This window comes from Eutrigla gurnardus, assembly GCF_963514095.1.
Source record: "Eutrigla gurnardus genome assembly, chromosome: 21".
Classification (NCBI taxonomy): domain Eukaryota; kingdom Metazoa; phylum Chordata; class Actinopteri; order Perciformes; family Triglidae; genus Eutrigla; species Eutrigla gurnardus.
The window spans coordinates 7129926-7145266 of NC_139932.1; the positions used below are offsets into that span (position 1 = coordinate 7129926).

The 15341-nt window shown below is 43.8% G+C and overlaps 2 protein-coding genes across 2 annotated transcripts; one reads left to right on the forward strand and one right to left on the reverse strand.

Annotated features, from left to right (window-relative positions):
* The first annotated feature begins 222 nt into the window (after positions 1-222).
* Positions 223-12561, forward strand: parpbp (PARP1 binding protein). The gene is made up of 11 exons (XM_084038655.1): positions 223-268; positions 725-880; positions 1535-1771; positions 1887-1991; positions 3101-3271; positions 3414-3568; positions 5950-6133; positions 6293-6474; positions 7268-7349; positions 10862-11048; positions 11568-12561. Exons 2-11 carry the CDS (start codon positions 731-733, stop codon positions 11888-11890), a joined length of 1776 nt encoding a protein of 591 aa, XP_083894781.1. The 5' UTR covers positions 223-268; positions 725-730; the 3' UTR covers positions 11891-12561.
* Positions 12562-12876: 315 nt separating this feature from the next.
* On the reverse strand, positions 12877-14461 carry pmch (pro-melanin-concentrating hormone; the record flags this gene model as incomplete). The annotated part of the gene is made up of 3 exons (XM_084038766.1): positions 12877-12999; positions 13117-13201; positions 14216-14461. The coding sequence occupies 3 exons, from the start codon at positions 14459-14461 to the stop codon at positions 12950-12952; spliced, it is 381 nt and encodes a 126-aa protein (XP_083894892.1). The 3' UTR covers positions 12877-12949.
* Positions 14462-15341: the final 880 nt, after the last annotated feature.

Below are 15341 nucleotides of genomic sequence, written 5' to 3' on the forward strand. Positions count from 1 at the left end.
GAAGACATCTAAACCACATCGCAATATATGGGTATATATACTGTTGATGAATAGCGTAAAATATCTATATTATAACACTTAATAATCTTCTGCAAAGAAACTATAAAAAATGAATGCAGTAGAGAATACTTTTTAGTCGACCTCTACCATTGTTGTGTACTTAAAGTTGATTGGTCGGGAGGTTCATGCGTCATCGACAGTTTAAAAATTCGAAACAACAGCTTTGTGTCGTGGACGTGTGATCTCGGAGACTACTACAATATTAGAGGTTTGCACCGTTAAATTAACATTGTCTATGATTTACTGTCGCCATGAACATGTTATACTCTGTGTTGTATCCATACATATTAGGAGAACTGACAAAAAGACACATTTTGATGGTTGTTTTAGAATAAATAGTAAATTATTTTCGGTAACGTTACCATTATACACCGAGACCAACGAATCTGAAGGGTTTCCTTTCAATGAAAAAGGAAAGTAATTCTTTGTAATCTGTTAATAAATAACTTATTTTGTTTCCATGAAATTTCAGTGGCTTCATTTCGCTCCATGAAGGTTACATTTTTATGGTTTTATTCCTCTGTCTCCATTAAAATCTGGTGTATTGAACATCACGTAAAAGAGAAACCAGAGTAAAGTGATTTCACAATTAAATATCTCTGTTTGAGTCTAACGCCATGTTTTCACAGCTTTTGAGAGAGTATTTTCCTTTGCTGGTTTTTAGGGAGAAATGGAGGCTTTAGGAGACCGGCTGAAGGTGATGGTTAAAACCTTCAGGAGAGAGTGCCACAGGGTTTTACCCTCTGAGAGGACCACGATTCATGGAGCTGATGGCATGCTGATGTTGCTGCAGCTGTCCATGGCAGAAGTTAACAAGCAGGTAACAGTGCTTTTATTGAAACAGCCTCTACTATTGGATTCAGGTCAAAATACTTAATTCGTCCCTCAAGGTGCAATTTGTGGTTAAAAAAAGAGCATGCAATCACAAATGTACAAACACAAAACAGTCTCAAAATATATGACATTAATTAAGAAAGTGCAAGTGCATTTATCTAGGGGTGAGGCAAACCCACCTTATGAAGTGTGGCCACTGATTAATGCATTTTTGGGGAATTAGTCAGTATTAAGCTGTGTGAGACATGTCTGTGCTTTGCTGCTAATTTTAGAGCTGAGGCTAGCATCACCTTGCCAAGGAATGTAAACCAACAAATAAAATTGAAAGTTAAAATACTTTCAATGGACGAGCAATAAAACAATGTCGGTATTCTCTGCGTTCTTGCTGTAAGTTATCCCAGAAACAAAGCCGTACGAGCCCAGTTCACGTCATCATCATCATGGCATAATTCAATTGAACCATCAGGCTGACTGTCATCACGTCTATAACTGATGACATTACCACAGATTTCCGGCCGAGACCGCTCACGGCCCGTTTCTTGGACTCGGGGAGAAGGTCTTTCTGCTTTTGAATTGATTGGTTCCAGGCCGTCAGTAATTATGGCTGCTGCTTTCACTGTTTTCTCTCTTCCTGTGACAGCATGGCGGAGAGTTCAAAGTGGCTCTGAGTGATGTCCTGATGGCCTGGAAACACTTACTGTTAGACAAACTTCACCTGCCAACCCCCAACTTTGCACGCTTGGAGAACTATGATCTCATTCTGGAGGTATACGAATCCTTCCTGAAACGCTCCAACACTGTGGACCTGGTTGATATCCTCTCTATGTACAAACAACTGAGACTGATGGACTCGGACCCGGGGGAGATTGTGAGCCCGGTGAGCAGGAGCTGGTTGAAATCAGACTGATGATGTCGATTGTGGATGATCAGATTGGCTACTGAGTTAGTGATCATTTTATCTCTCTAATTACTTCTTGTATTCTTTTGCAAAGGTCCAGATGTTTGACTTCTTATCAGGAAACCTAGATGTCTCAGGGTTGCCAGAATCTTCAGTCCCATCAACTCCGTCCAGTAAAAGCAGACGCTGCAGCTCACAGGTAGGCCTAGTTCTGCTTTCACACACTAATAAAAGGTGCAACTTACTTCATAAACCACCATAAGGAACCACACTTTCCACTTTGCCCTCTCCCCTATATACAATTCAGGAAAATTAAGTGTTTTTTGTCCTTCTGGCAATCATCCATGCATTTACTTCCCCAGTCTTCAGCGTACATAATTTCTGTCTGGAATCCATCCTACTCTCATTGACGGGAACTCCATATCATATCACTTCGATTTAAGAGCGCAATGTGAATTCAATTACCAGGCAGATGTTTGAAGCAACACAATGTGTGGCTGGACAAGAGCTTCTGTAACAGAGTCTCTCTCCTCCACTCTTCTCTGTCACTTGTGAATTTATGGTGGAGGCTTGCTGCTGCGCTACCAGCTAGAGTGATGTAATTTCTGGAGTTTAGTACGAGCTGTCAGCTGCAGTTTCTAAGGGTTTTACTCAGGCAGTTAAGCTACTGTCCATTTTCAGTAGTTTCTAAATGTAACCTGAAAGGTTTTACTGAAGCTAAATATGTTGATTTGCTTTCTGGTGGTGAATTAGAGAAAACCACCACCACGCTGATGTCTTTCATTAGCTTAGCTTAGCACAAAGACTGGAAACGGGCTCAAACAGCTAGCCTGCTTATGTCCAAAGGTAACAAAATCCCCCTTCAAACTCCTATGAGTCTCGCATATTATCACATCTTATAGCGTTTATTTAATCCAGTGTAACAATGACAATGTGCTATTTCTTGGGTGGGAGCAGTAACTTTCTGCAGTCTCCGCTCCAGCCAACAAATAAGTGGCAGATAACCCCTCGTATGACCCTGAATTGTTGTTTTTTACACACATTTATTGTTGTTGTTGGAGTTAAACAAACTAAACCATGTTCATTTATAAGCTTTAGGTGATAGATTTTTTTTCTTCCGGGGTTTGGGCTAGCTGTTTGAGCCGGTTTACATTATTTGTGCTAAGCTAAGCTAACCGTGTGCAGCTTAGTTAAACGATTGATGTGAGAGCCGTGTTTGTGAATGTGAATAAGCATATTTCCCAAATTACCAAAAATGATAAAGGTGTATTAGTAACAATTTACGTTGAATCTATTCATGATCAACAGGTGAAAATGGCAGTGAGACGGGTTTTCTGCTCCTACCTGAATTTGCTCGTGAACGCCAAGAACGACATGGCCGTGGCTCAGACCCTCGACGTCCCGAGTCGCACTCTTGGACGACAGGCTTTTACCGACCTCAAGCACACGGCACAAAGCAGCAACACTTCTCTCTTCCTGGTACGAAACAGTCCACACTAAGAACATGCTTTAGTGACAATGTATTCACACATTACATCACATAGGAAACCAAAACTGTGACGTTTAAAAGTGGAGTAATCCTCTCCGGTAAAACATTTGTGTCTCCTTCATGCTTTTGCAGGCTGTGACATCTTTTGTGAGGGCCATCCAGCTCGGAGGGAAGGGCTACGCTCCAGCTGAGTCTGACCCACTGAGGAAGCACGTCAAAGGCCTGTCTGACTTTGTCCAGTTTCTAGACAACCTGGAAGAAATACTGGGGGAGATTCCTGACCCAAGGTACACAACGCAGCCTGATCCAGGCTTCCACTCGCTCCCTACCGTTGAGGTAACGCCTCCCTTCCTGGGACAGAATCAGCTGTTAATGTGAGGCAGGGCTGTGCCTCCATTCAGGGCTGAACTGTAAATCTTATATTCTTTTGTTTGGTTGCGGTCCTGGTGGTCCTACAGTACTTTGTCATAATTGTGTCTGAAATCCAGACCAGATTAGACGGCGATTTTGGATCGCCACAGCGCATGGAAAGTTCTGTGAACTCATCAGGTTCGTTCTGGTGGACTGATCCTCGTGCTAAAGAAGGAGACCGTCAAGCCACTAAGAGTCAATCTTCTTGTCTGTGGTCCAGTCTGACACGCAATTTCAAAAGGCATTCACAACTAAAAAGTTAAGGTATTGAGGTTTATAAACGGTTTTCTCTTAAATTTTCACTTTTTCAATGAAATCAAATGTGTAAAAAAAACAACAACAGCACCAATTGATTAGAGAAATGGTAATGCAGGAACATGTCACCCATGTAATTGGACAACAATAGAGCTCTTTGGCACAGAGGAAGTAAACATGTTGGGGCCAATTTATTGTTAACTTGGTATTTTCATGGAATTTGATGACAATAAGAGAAATATGGACCAGATGTATCCATTAAGTTTCAAAGTTATCACATTCTTCAATCTGGGATGAATCGCTTGTTCCTAGTAGCTAAACATGCTAGTACAGCCTCCCACTTCAAATAATGCATCATTGCAACATCTTCACTTTATTGTAGCCTTATACTCATCTACACATATTCAATTTCCAGAGAAATCATCCTGAGCTGATTAGTGGAATAGATTCCAAGAAAAGTTGAGCATGCTTTTGGTTTCTGGCAGCGACCGAGGTCAAACACACTGAAACTCGTGATTTATGACTGAGTGGGATTTTCTTTTAATTGCTTCACTTCTTCGTTCAAGTCAAGTTCCTGTTATATTGGGTTTCCTCTCTGGTGGGGCCAATTCAATTCTTATGAATTGAATATAATCTCCACTCAGTGGGGGGCCTCGCTGCTGCTACTGAGAGGGATATTTACAGCCTGGCACCTGTGCACTGGAATCACACCTGTGATCATAAAATCCACCTGTCCCACTGCAGCTCGTTATTATTCCCCTTTCAAATCCCCGTAATGACTCCCATCTAAGCTCCTCATGATAACATTTGGATTGCTAAAGCATGTTCATCTTTGCCACATCAAAGCCCGTCTTTGTTAAGTAACTTGTTCCTTGTTCTTTGATGAATTATCATCAAACCTCGAGGCCCCGCAGATCATTCTCCATACCATGACAGATTATTTTTGGACGTGGGAGCATTTGGCACCACAACAGAAGCGGTTATCAGAAATGATTTAGCCGCTCAATCATGTGAGGCTCGAGCATATGAGGTGAAGCTGTTGAAGGCACCCTTTGTAGCGGTCCCAGTAGCGACATTCGCTCCGCTCGGCCGAGCCATAACAACACACCGTGATGTTTGTGTAGTAGCGGAATCGTCTCTCGCTGCTCTTCTGAGGGTTCTCAGTTCATCCAAGCCGATGAGAGCGTTCCGCGTCTGATGAGACACCGACGAACTGGGCCAACACGTGTCTTTCAACAGGCAGTGCCTTTGCGCTCTCGGTGGAGTACTGTATTTCCTCACACAAACACCTTCTATGGAGAGTTCAGGGCCCCTTGTTCAACGAACATCTGTTTTCCCAAATGATTCTGTTACTGAGCCCCGCTCGCATCAGAGCCGGGTCAGGGTTGGACCGCTCGCCTCCTCCACCTTACGGCGATCTCCTCGCGCATGCTTTAGTGCAGCACACTGTTGGGAACTCACAGCGGTGATATGTTGCTATGATTTTTGGACATGCGGCCGCAGACTGTGTGCGAGCAAGGGGCGAAAATCCCCCCAAAACTATAAAGAGGAAAATCCTGGAGTTTGTCTGCTGACAGTCCATCGGTGAGCACGGCGACTGTGCCCAGGGTGACTTTAACAGGGATTTGGAGCACATTTTCTGCTTCACAACTGTTAACATTGGCAAAGGCACGTTGCAGTGAAATAAAGCTCAACTGGATGTTAACACCGAAACAATTATTCTGAGCCCTTAAAGTCAGTGTCCAATTAATTGAAAGTGAAGCTGCAGTATATCTCTTGAAGACATTCAGACTAAGGCCTGGCTTTTCAGTTTTAGGAGAGAGTTATTCATGTTGGCAAATATTGGCTGAACTCTTGAACACTATTAATTCCAACCAGATGAAAACCTGTATGTGTGTTCCGCAGAAGAGTCGATCGCTTTCCAAAACAAACGCAGGGTTTTCTACCTACACAATGCCGTCTCCCAGCAGATGTCATTGTGACCGTCATGTCTGATCCTCAGTGTGTGTGGAGCCAGGCTGGTGACGGCCATCAGGGCGGCGCTGGTGAAGGGACGCAGCAGCGAAGACGCGGTGTACGCGGCGGCCGAGGAGACGACGAAGGAGCTGAAGGAGAGGATCTGCCAGCTCCACCAGATCCAGAAACAGATTGCTAATGGAGGCGTTACGGGGATAAGCCCGGCCAGGGTAATGTATACTCGGCGCTCCAGCCAGACAGCTACACTTTTGGCATTTGCCTCTCTCCAGAAGTCCATACATTCACACAAAAACCCACTTCAACCACCAAAAAGAAACGTCAGCCATGTGAGCCGACAGTGCGCTGATTGTAGTTGTGTTGCTCTCCAGCCAAAGGCGTACGCAGTCAATCACTGCACTGCGTACGGAGGTCGGGACACCGTGAAGGTGCTGATGGCTCTGCTGGATGAAGAAGCGCTGGATCCTCCGTGTCGGAACAAGGCGGACCTGCTGTCTGAGGACCAGCCCGTCCTCAGTGGAGCAGAGGGGACCTGCGTCCTCAACTTGTTCAGGTTGTCTTGCAGCACAAACTGTGATCGGACAATGTCTTTGTATTTCTAATAGGGAATGTGCTTTAAGGGTGATACTTATATTTTAAGCAGATTTCTAGCAGTGACTTTAGGGCCCATCACTTTGGTCCAGACTGAAATATCTCAACAACTATTGGACAGATTGCCACTGAAATGGATCCCCAGATGATTATCCTACTAGACTGGATTAGCCAGCTCTGATGGTCTTAAATTAAGCTAACATATGCTACATCCGTCAGAGGTCATGTACAAGACAGGCAAATTAAAAGTGAAATATTTTACTATGAACAAGTCTGGGAGCTTTGAATTAGATTAGATTATTTTCACTCCTGCAGGATTCAGTCGGAGTGGGAAAGCCCCTGAAACAGCAATTAGACCAGCATGAGACTGTGTGCAACTCTCCACCCAAACCATATGGAGGAAAATCCTCCCACACCACACTGGAACAATTTCTCCGGTCAAACATCTGAAATAAAAATAATAATATTAAAAAATAGCCACTGGCTGTGGTCTGGGGGGGGGGGGGGGGGGATCTACATTATGTCGGAGGTGCATGACATTGAATGGCTGATATCCAGTTTGTTGCAAAAGCCCAACATCAGCTCAGTCTGACGTGAACGAAAACATCTTTTGACATCTTGAAAATATTATGTAAAGCTGCAACAAAGAGAGAACAGCAGTGGGTGGATTTCTTGGTTAGTGTGACCATGTAAGCTTTCTTGCTTTTTTAATTTAAACCTCTTGTCTTTGCCTCTCATTGTGGCTCGCCCCTCAGATCCCCTGAAGTGTCTACTGGATGTTCTCCAGAACCTCTAAAGAACCGAGTCCAGAGCCGGCTAGACCTGCTCAAACCCAAGGTAACGTGGGCCCCTTCATCCAAGAGCCCCAAATCCAAACCATCAGTTACTTCAAATTGAATCAGATGTACAAACATTGAAAATAATGTCTTTACATCCTGTAATTTCTCCCTGGTATTATATTATTTATTTGCTTAGCTGAAGCTCACATCTTAACTGACTTCCACCGTTCCCGTTTGCACAGCTGTGTTTTAGCTCTTAGTGTTGGTTTGAGGGTGCTGCTCAAATCCGTGGCATAGAAGGACTTATTCGTGGGGGATTCAAACCATTAACCAGTCCTGATGATAAGTTATCCTATTGTCTGGGCTCAGGTCCAGGTGCTTACGATGCGCAATATAACACACTGTATATCTGACATCAATATCTCTTTTCCTTCTTCCTGGCAGGAGTTCAGCTGCTCTGTTCTCTGGTCAGTGTGAGAGAATCCGTCACATTATAGTGATTATGCAGCCTTACCTTTAGTATGCCGGATTTACCGTTTGTGAGCTTTTGCTGTTGCAGTTTAATCTATGGAGAGCGAAGAGGATCATTTCATCAGAGTCGAGATTTAGCGCTCGCTGTTATCATAACATACACTAACACTTTTTAAGGTACTTCTACTACTTAAGTATCTCCATTTTCTGCTACGTTACACTTCTACTCCACCATTAAGCCCCACCGGCACTGGATTTTTGAGGCCGATACATATGTAAACACTCAGCGTAAACGAGAAGGGCGATCGGAGAATGCAGACCTCCGCGAGGGCTGTTTCCATAAATCAAAAATAATGCGTGTATGCGCATCCGCTCCAAAATGTAGTGGGTTCTTCCTTGGCCTGTGCCAAGTCAATTGTTCAGCTGTAAAATGTCCCAATCAGCATGCAACCTGGTCACCATATTATTTCATATTTAATGTTTTAAATTCTTTGTATAAAGTCGGAGAAAACCTTTCGTGGCTCCAGCAGGAGCTGCACAAGTCTAATTAATTGACTCACTTGAGTCACTTTGGTTGGAGATGTAGACCCAAATCTCTGACCAATCTGCCAGTGGTTTAGTTGCATTGTGGGTAATGTAGGCGCCTGCTTGTGACAAGGAAGGATAAGTACTGAGTACCAGTACTGAGCCTTGAGGGACACCCGTTTCCAGAGAACAGGGTTTGGATATAGAGCCATTCCTTGTGTGACCTGAAAGGTCAGGTATGATGTGAACCAGGTGGGAGAAGAGTCAGTGATGCCAAGTTCAGCCAGGGTGGAGAGGAGGATTTGGTGGTTGACTGTGTCAAATATTTTACCATCTTTAACAAACGTGTCCATTGTGAGTCTCGCAGTGTCATCGGAGCGCAAAACTAAATCAAAAATTACCGTCATCTTAACTCCCAAATACCAACGTCACTATCTGGTTGAAAAATCCAGTATTGATCATGCTTACATTTATAATAAATTCATTTATAATCAAATGATATCATATTTCACATATCACTCTCAAAAAGGGTTGTATATACTTTGACTTTAGTACCATTTTGAATGCAGGACTTTTTACAGTGTGGTCCTTCTTCCACCACTGCATAGACTCCACAAATGCTGAGTCACCCAAAACAACATTGACCAGCTTTAGATTCTGAGGCTGCACTGCTCTTTTTAACATGAAGCAGCTCCACTGTCTGAGCTCCTTTTTTTATTTTATTTTTTTAACATGTATGCTAAACACATTTTGTGAAATGGCTCCTTTATTTGATTGTGCTAGCAGATGTCATTTCAGCTCCCCACAATCTGGCTGCCTTCCTGTTTGAGTGCGCTGTAATGGTCCCTGGGCAGCTCACCGCTTCCTGAACTCGGCGAGCGGAAGCTTTCTGCATCAATTTCACTTTGAAGATGCCATATCAGTCGCGTAATTCGACTAGCAAGGGAAACTTGAAAGGTTATTGTTTCCTGTTGTCTGCCGAATGACTTTATCCCAGACTCCTCCAGCGGTTTCATCATGCACTGACGTCAACTGGCACACACGGAGATGGACAGATTTAGTTTCTGCTTCTTGGGACGCTTCCAAATCTTTGTCCCGGTGCCACAGATGATCCAAACACAGAAATAATTTGTTGTTGCCGTCTTCTATGACGTCGGTGATGATGTCTGCGAAGAGATGGATGATAACACTTTGAGCGTATAGATTTGATTTCAGACCGATCGTATCGCTCTCCGGCGGTGATAATATTAATGGTGCACCTGTTCTCACTTCCATCACCTGCGTGTCAAGACGCGAAGCTGCAGAAATTGCTTGCACCTGCGGTTGGAAGCACTATCAGGAATGTCTGGGTCAGGTGTCCCCGGGTCAGGCGGTGTGCAGAGGTTATTTCAGGACAGCCATCTTGGGAGGAATGAGGGCCGTCTTGACCACACGGTGCCATGTTGCGCTCCCACCTGTTGTAATTGGATTAGACGTCATCCGTCAGTCATCGTTTGGCCGTGTTCACTCTCCCATCCCCTCCCATTGTTTCCGGGGCCTTTCAGATAGGTTTTTATTAGCATGCAACCAGGGCAGCATTCATTTTTAGCTCCCTTTTATTGAAGCGTGCCTCGTTCTTTTTGTGTTGCTGTTGTTCAAGTTCTCCTTTTTAAGAAGTTATTTTTGAAAAGCACAAAGGCTTTTTGATCCCTTTGTGATTTACGGACCCACCCAGCTTTCCTCCCTGTATTTTTTCCCTCTGATTTTTTTTCTCTCCCTTCTGTGGCCCACTGGCCTGAAGGGCAAAATCTTTGGATTGTGATAATCCCAAGCAGGCGTAGATCAAACGGTGGATGAAAAGCTGTGGATCCATGTGCCCGAGGGCCGGGATTGCAGTCTTCAGTATCATTCACTTTCTTAAGACTGACTAGGCTGTCCAAAGGATTTTTAATGAGGTGCTGCTCTACCATCTCAGACACCTAATGTCTTATGATAAGTGATGTCATTAGTGGTCTGTGCAAACTCACCTCATAAAAAAATCACATGTAGTTCAGCTAATCACAGCACAAGAGATGGATTTGAAACACTACTAACGCCTCGCTTTTGGGTGTGACATTGTCTTTCCTCCTCCCCTTTTGAGAGCACTCGTTCTTGGAATTTCAGAAAGTCTATTTTCAAAGGCTAGGAATTAATGATCGCTGATCTCACTTTTTCCAGTCCTGATACCTGGGCTTTGTGTATCAGCCAGTAACGTAGCGATCCGAAACCAGTGTTTAATTAGGGAGCTGTATGCCTCACTGTGTGGAAATGACTGGCATCAATTGTTTTCTGTGCAAGGCAATATCAAGCTTGACTTAAACACTGCTTTACAAAATGTAACAAATAAAAACATAGACATAAATGTACAATAAATAAATGTATAAATGCTGCAACAAATTGGTGAAAACTTAAACAGGATATTCCAGTATATAAAGTATATAGTATGTTAACACCATTTTCACCGGTACCTGATCCAGCGGTTTGAGTCGGTATCGGCCCATAATCAGCATTGGTCACCATCAGCCGGATTAAAGGTTTTCTTTCTGTCTCTTCCAGGACCAAAACAAAGGAATTCGATCCCAGTTTGCGTGCACATACGAAGAGGAAGACCTGCCACTCAACCGTGTGCTGGAGTTCCCCAGCAGCAGCCAGGTTCCTTCCTGTGTGCACCCAGCACCCAAACCCCGAACCCTCCCAGCCGTGGCTGAAGAGCACAGCTCTGATGACGAGGAGACGACCAAAGGTAGAGATTCAACTTTTAATTTCAGCAAATCCGACGGTAATTTGTTTTTTATTTTTTTGCACTGAATGCAGTGAAAAGCTCATAATGTCAACACAAGCGGTGCAGCGTTCTCTTTCTGCTGGGGTAGATTTCTGTTTCCTCTGACGCCACACTGCTGGACTGAGGCCCAGGCACACCTTCTCAGCTCCAGCCCTGAACCCTTCCCAGCCCCAGCCCTGGGACTGGTACTTACCATCAGCCATTAAATGAATCCCCATTCTATAAAACCTGCTCACACCCACATCTGTAGTAAAAACTACACACACTCACACAGACTTTTTGCCCATTTCCCCTTCTGTCTTTTGTTCCGTGGGAATTCAGACTCGGCTCCATCAGGTTACATTAAACTTCAGCTTCATAGAATAAACACACCGCCTGCTTCGCATAGCAGCCAACGTCAGCAATTTCGTCACAACGTTTCCCCCTTTTTTTTCCTACCAGGTTGTCACACTTGCTTTTACTTTGTTTCAATCTTTCCAGCCAAGTCTACATCTGAATGCCAGAATAAGGAGCAGAGCGGCGTGCAGCGGGGGGCTGCTCTCGGGCCAACAAGTGGAAATGCCCAAAACAGAGGCGCAGTCCCGGGCAGTAGAAAGAAAACTGGCACTCAGGCGCAGCGAAAGGGCAACAAGAGGAAGCAGGTGGATTGTGACCAACACGGAGGATCAGAGAACGAGCCTCCGGAGAAGAAACAGCTCACCAGCGTCTCGGTCAAGATGCCTGGCAAGAATGCCAACAAGGCCTCGAGTAAGAAGAAGCTGATAGCTGGACAGGGAAAGCTGACCAGCTTCTTCAGAGTCTAAGGGTTTCTACACATGATGGACTGACACATGTTGTTATTCTTAGCATAAAGCCAAGCTAAACAGCTAGTCTGGCTCTGCAATCCAACATATACTAAGCCAGTTGGTAAAAGTGTAGATCTTAGTTTGGGGAACCTTGATTTGCAGCCTTTATGCTAAGCTAAGCTTCCTATGTAGCACATGAGAGTGGCATTAATGTTCTCATTTAACTCTCACAAAGATGGTGAATACGTTTCTACAATATATCTCAAAATGTCTATTCATTTAATTACTTGATCTCATTTCAGCAGATAGTGGTTGAAAAGCACAAAATCAGGAAACGGCTCTTTTTTTTTTCTTAAAAATGAATGTTAACCGTGAATCCCTTCATCATAATGATTGCAGATTAATCTTCTGTTGATTAACGATGGGATTTGTTGTTTCCACACTAATTAAGCCATTTATCAGTGTAGAAAATGTGGACGGCTGCAGCGTGAATGGATTTCATGGCAGATCATTGGGAGAGTTGGTCAGTACACTTCCTTTCATCAGGGCAAGTCCGACTTGAAATGTATTTAATCATCAGTTGTCTTCACCTATTCAACCTGTAAAATTCCACAGCGATGATCAACTCTGTAAATATGACTTATATGATCCAGACTTTTTCACTTTTAATAAACTTTTATTTTGTTTTACATGGTTGTGAGCTCTCATTTTTCTTTTTTTTACAAGGAAATGCTTTTCAGTGTCATACACATATAGACCCTTTTACAGCCTGTAAACAATGATTGGCGATTAGTGACGGGAGACAATACATGAGCGAGTCTGTTTTATGATGGCCAGATACATGTAGTTGGTTACTAACTTAACACAAATCACTAGATGCTAACAATTACATCCTCTTTGGGATGCTGGATACCGTGACAAAGAGTGAGTTTTAAAATGGCTACAAAAACAAACTTCTTTTTTTAAAAGCTCGCTAACTCGTTTGTATGGTCGGGACAAAACGTCGCTGTAAAAGGGTCTATAATGAAGAAATGTTTACAGCACATTCAGGGCAGGACGGCAGCATCGGGGGAACCTTTATATTTCCCAGCAGGGCCGGTACACTCTTCCTATCATACACCGCAGCACTAGAAGGAAAGGATGAAGAAGAAGAATACCTGCATTAGTCAATATACTATTTACTTTAGAGGTCAGGTGTGTATCGGAGAAAAATGTTATACAGAAACGTGTTTTCAGATCCTTACTTTCGATGTCGGTGTTTCTGCGATCAAGTTTCTGGCTGAAAGCTGGATTCAGCCCACGAGCGCCGTGTCCTCTCGGCCTTATATCCTGAAACACAGTATCGATCAGTGATCACAAGCGAGGCCGTGAGACCACATACGTTTTCCATACGGCAGGATCTGAACTCTGGATCGCAACAGCGTTCAAAGAATATCTTTTCACTCGCAGCACAGGTGTTGGATCTGCCTTTCCCACCTGGTCCAAGCCACAGGAACCCCGAGATGGAAGAAATGTGTTTGCACGTTTTTATTGTATCAAAGTGGCCCGTTTTATTCCACTCCTCCCTCCCCCGGGTTCACCCGGATGGTTTGTTCTCTCCAACATGGCCGCCTGTTCCCCATTACCGCAGAGATAACCACCATGTTCATGACACACAGGAGACGCAACCGCCAGATAAACTCTTTGCTCATCGCAGCCAAACGTTTAAGGGAGCACCGATACATCATCATTCTTCCCACTGTGATTCCAATAAATCTTTATAGGCTCGCGATCATCTGACCTTTCCGCTAATAGTATTTCCCGGTTTTCCAGTGTTGCCGTAAAAGTTTTTCATAGATGTGTATGAAATATTGACTTAACAGTAGACACGAGGACGGTGACCAATTGAAAGGGATCAAATGTTCCGTCACAGGATGGAGATAATGTGCTCTTTGTTGTTGTTGAACCGAGGTTAGCTGTGGTTGTTTATGGAAAGAAATCTCATACAATGAATAGTTATGATGCATGACTGTTATTGGCAGAGTTCGATAACTGCGACTAGCCAGATATTGGGATTGAGTAACTACGTGTAGTCCAAATAGCTGGTAACATTAGACTGAATTAATTTGTTGGGGAGCTAACTATTTTAAAGGGTTGCTTCATCCAAATGGCACAATAGAAAACGATGCTCACAGCATTAAAATGTGACACGTTCTCCATCCTCGGGGAAACAAACATGCTGTTTTGACTGCAGCCCAAACGTATTTTTAATAGCTTATAAAGCATGAGTAAATTATTTATTAACCGTGAATACAAGGTATTCGTTATTTAAGCAAACTAAATAAATTGCAACGTGACGCTTACCGAGATGACGATGAATTTCGGGCTCCCGTCCTCGTCCCTCGCGTTGGTGTCCAGCACAAGGCTTCGTCTGTATGCAGAGGGAACCAGAGCGGGCTCGACCACGCTTGGCTCGTCCCCCAGAAACAGGCCATCTTGCTCCAGGATGCCGTCTTCTACTTGAGCTGCAGGGATGGCTACAGTGACCAAGTGGCTGCTGAGCTCGGAGAACAGCACCAGAGTATACAGGACGGAGTAGACCGATACCATGATATCTACTGTGTTTGGCTCTCCCGTCTTCCAGTGATCGGCTCTCAGCTGAAAAGTGTCCTGACTGGGCATCACGACCGTCTTATATATTCGGAGAGAGGGCATTGTGCTTACATCTTAAAACCGCTTAATGTAAGAAAGGGTCATGGGTCCCGCAGGGGTGTATCCATCTGAAAGGCCGAAGGTCACAGGAAGTTTACAGTCACAGCTGTTATTCCATCACCAATGTTCCTTTTCGTACAGAGGAAGGTGAATGGCTCTATTTTATTTGATCCATCACATCACAGAGGGGCATCGAGAAGGCTCACAGGAGGTTAAAGGGTCAGGAATCTTTTGCTTCAAAATCCACATACTGAAATTAACCCAGCAGGTAAGAAGACAGAGAAATGAAAGGTCTCCATTGAGTCGTTAGCGTGCGTCATGGCTTTGAATGGCATCAGTGGCTTGTCATGAAGGACAAAGGTCAGTAACATGTATGAACAACAACACACTCTCAGGTTATGGTAATATGACAGAAATAAACGTGTTTGTGAGGAGGGTAAGCATGCTAATAACTGCGGTGGTGAATGAGGAATAGCATCAGCACATTTGTCATTGTGGCTGTGTTAGCAATGCTGTTAGCATTTAGCTTAAAGCACTGCTGTTCCAACTCATTACCGCACAGATATGTTGAATGTCGACCTTCTTGTATTTTGGTCAGAGCAAGTGATGTAGTATCTCAAGCTGTTATTGAATTCATCGTCCCCTATCCAATATAGTGGACTCAAAGCATCCCACAATTCATCCTGTAGTAGTGATTAAATGATGGTCACTAACCGAGCATTATATACCATCACTTTGATACTTTGAATATATTTATTGATTGGGGAAAATATGCTAA

Coding starts and splice junctions, on each gene's coding strand:
- parpbp (XM_084038655.1), top strand. CDS start 731: ATGGAGGCTTTAGGAGACCGGCTGAAGGTGATGGTTAAAACCTTCAGG. Junction 1,992..3,100: donor GCAGACGCTGCAGCTCACAG/GTAGGCCTAGTT, acceptor CATGATCAACAG/GTGAAAATGGCAGTGAGACG. Junction 7,350..10,861: donor TAGACCTGCTCAAACCCAAG/GTAACGTGGGCC, acceptor TGTCTCTTCCAG/GACCAAAACAAAGGAATTCG.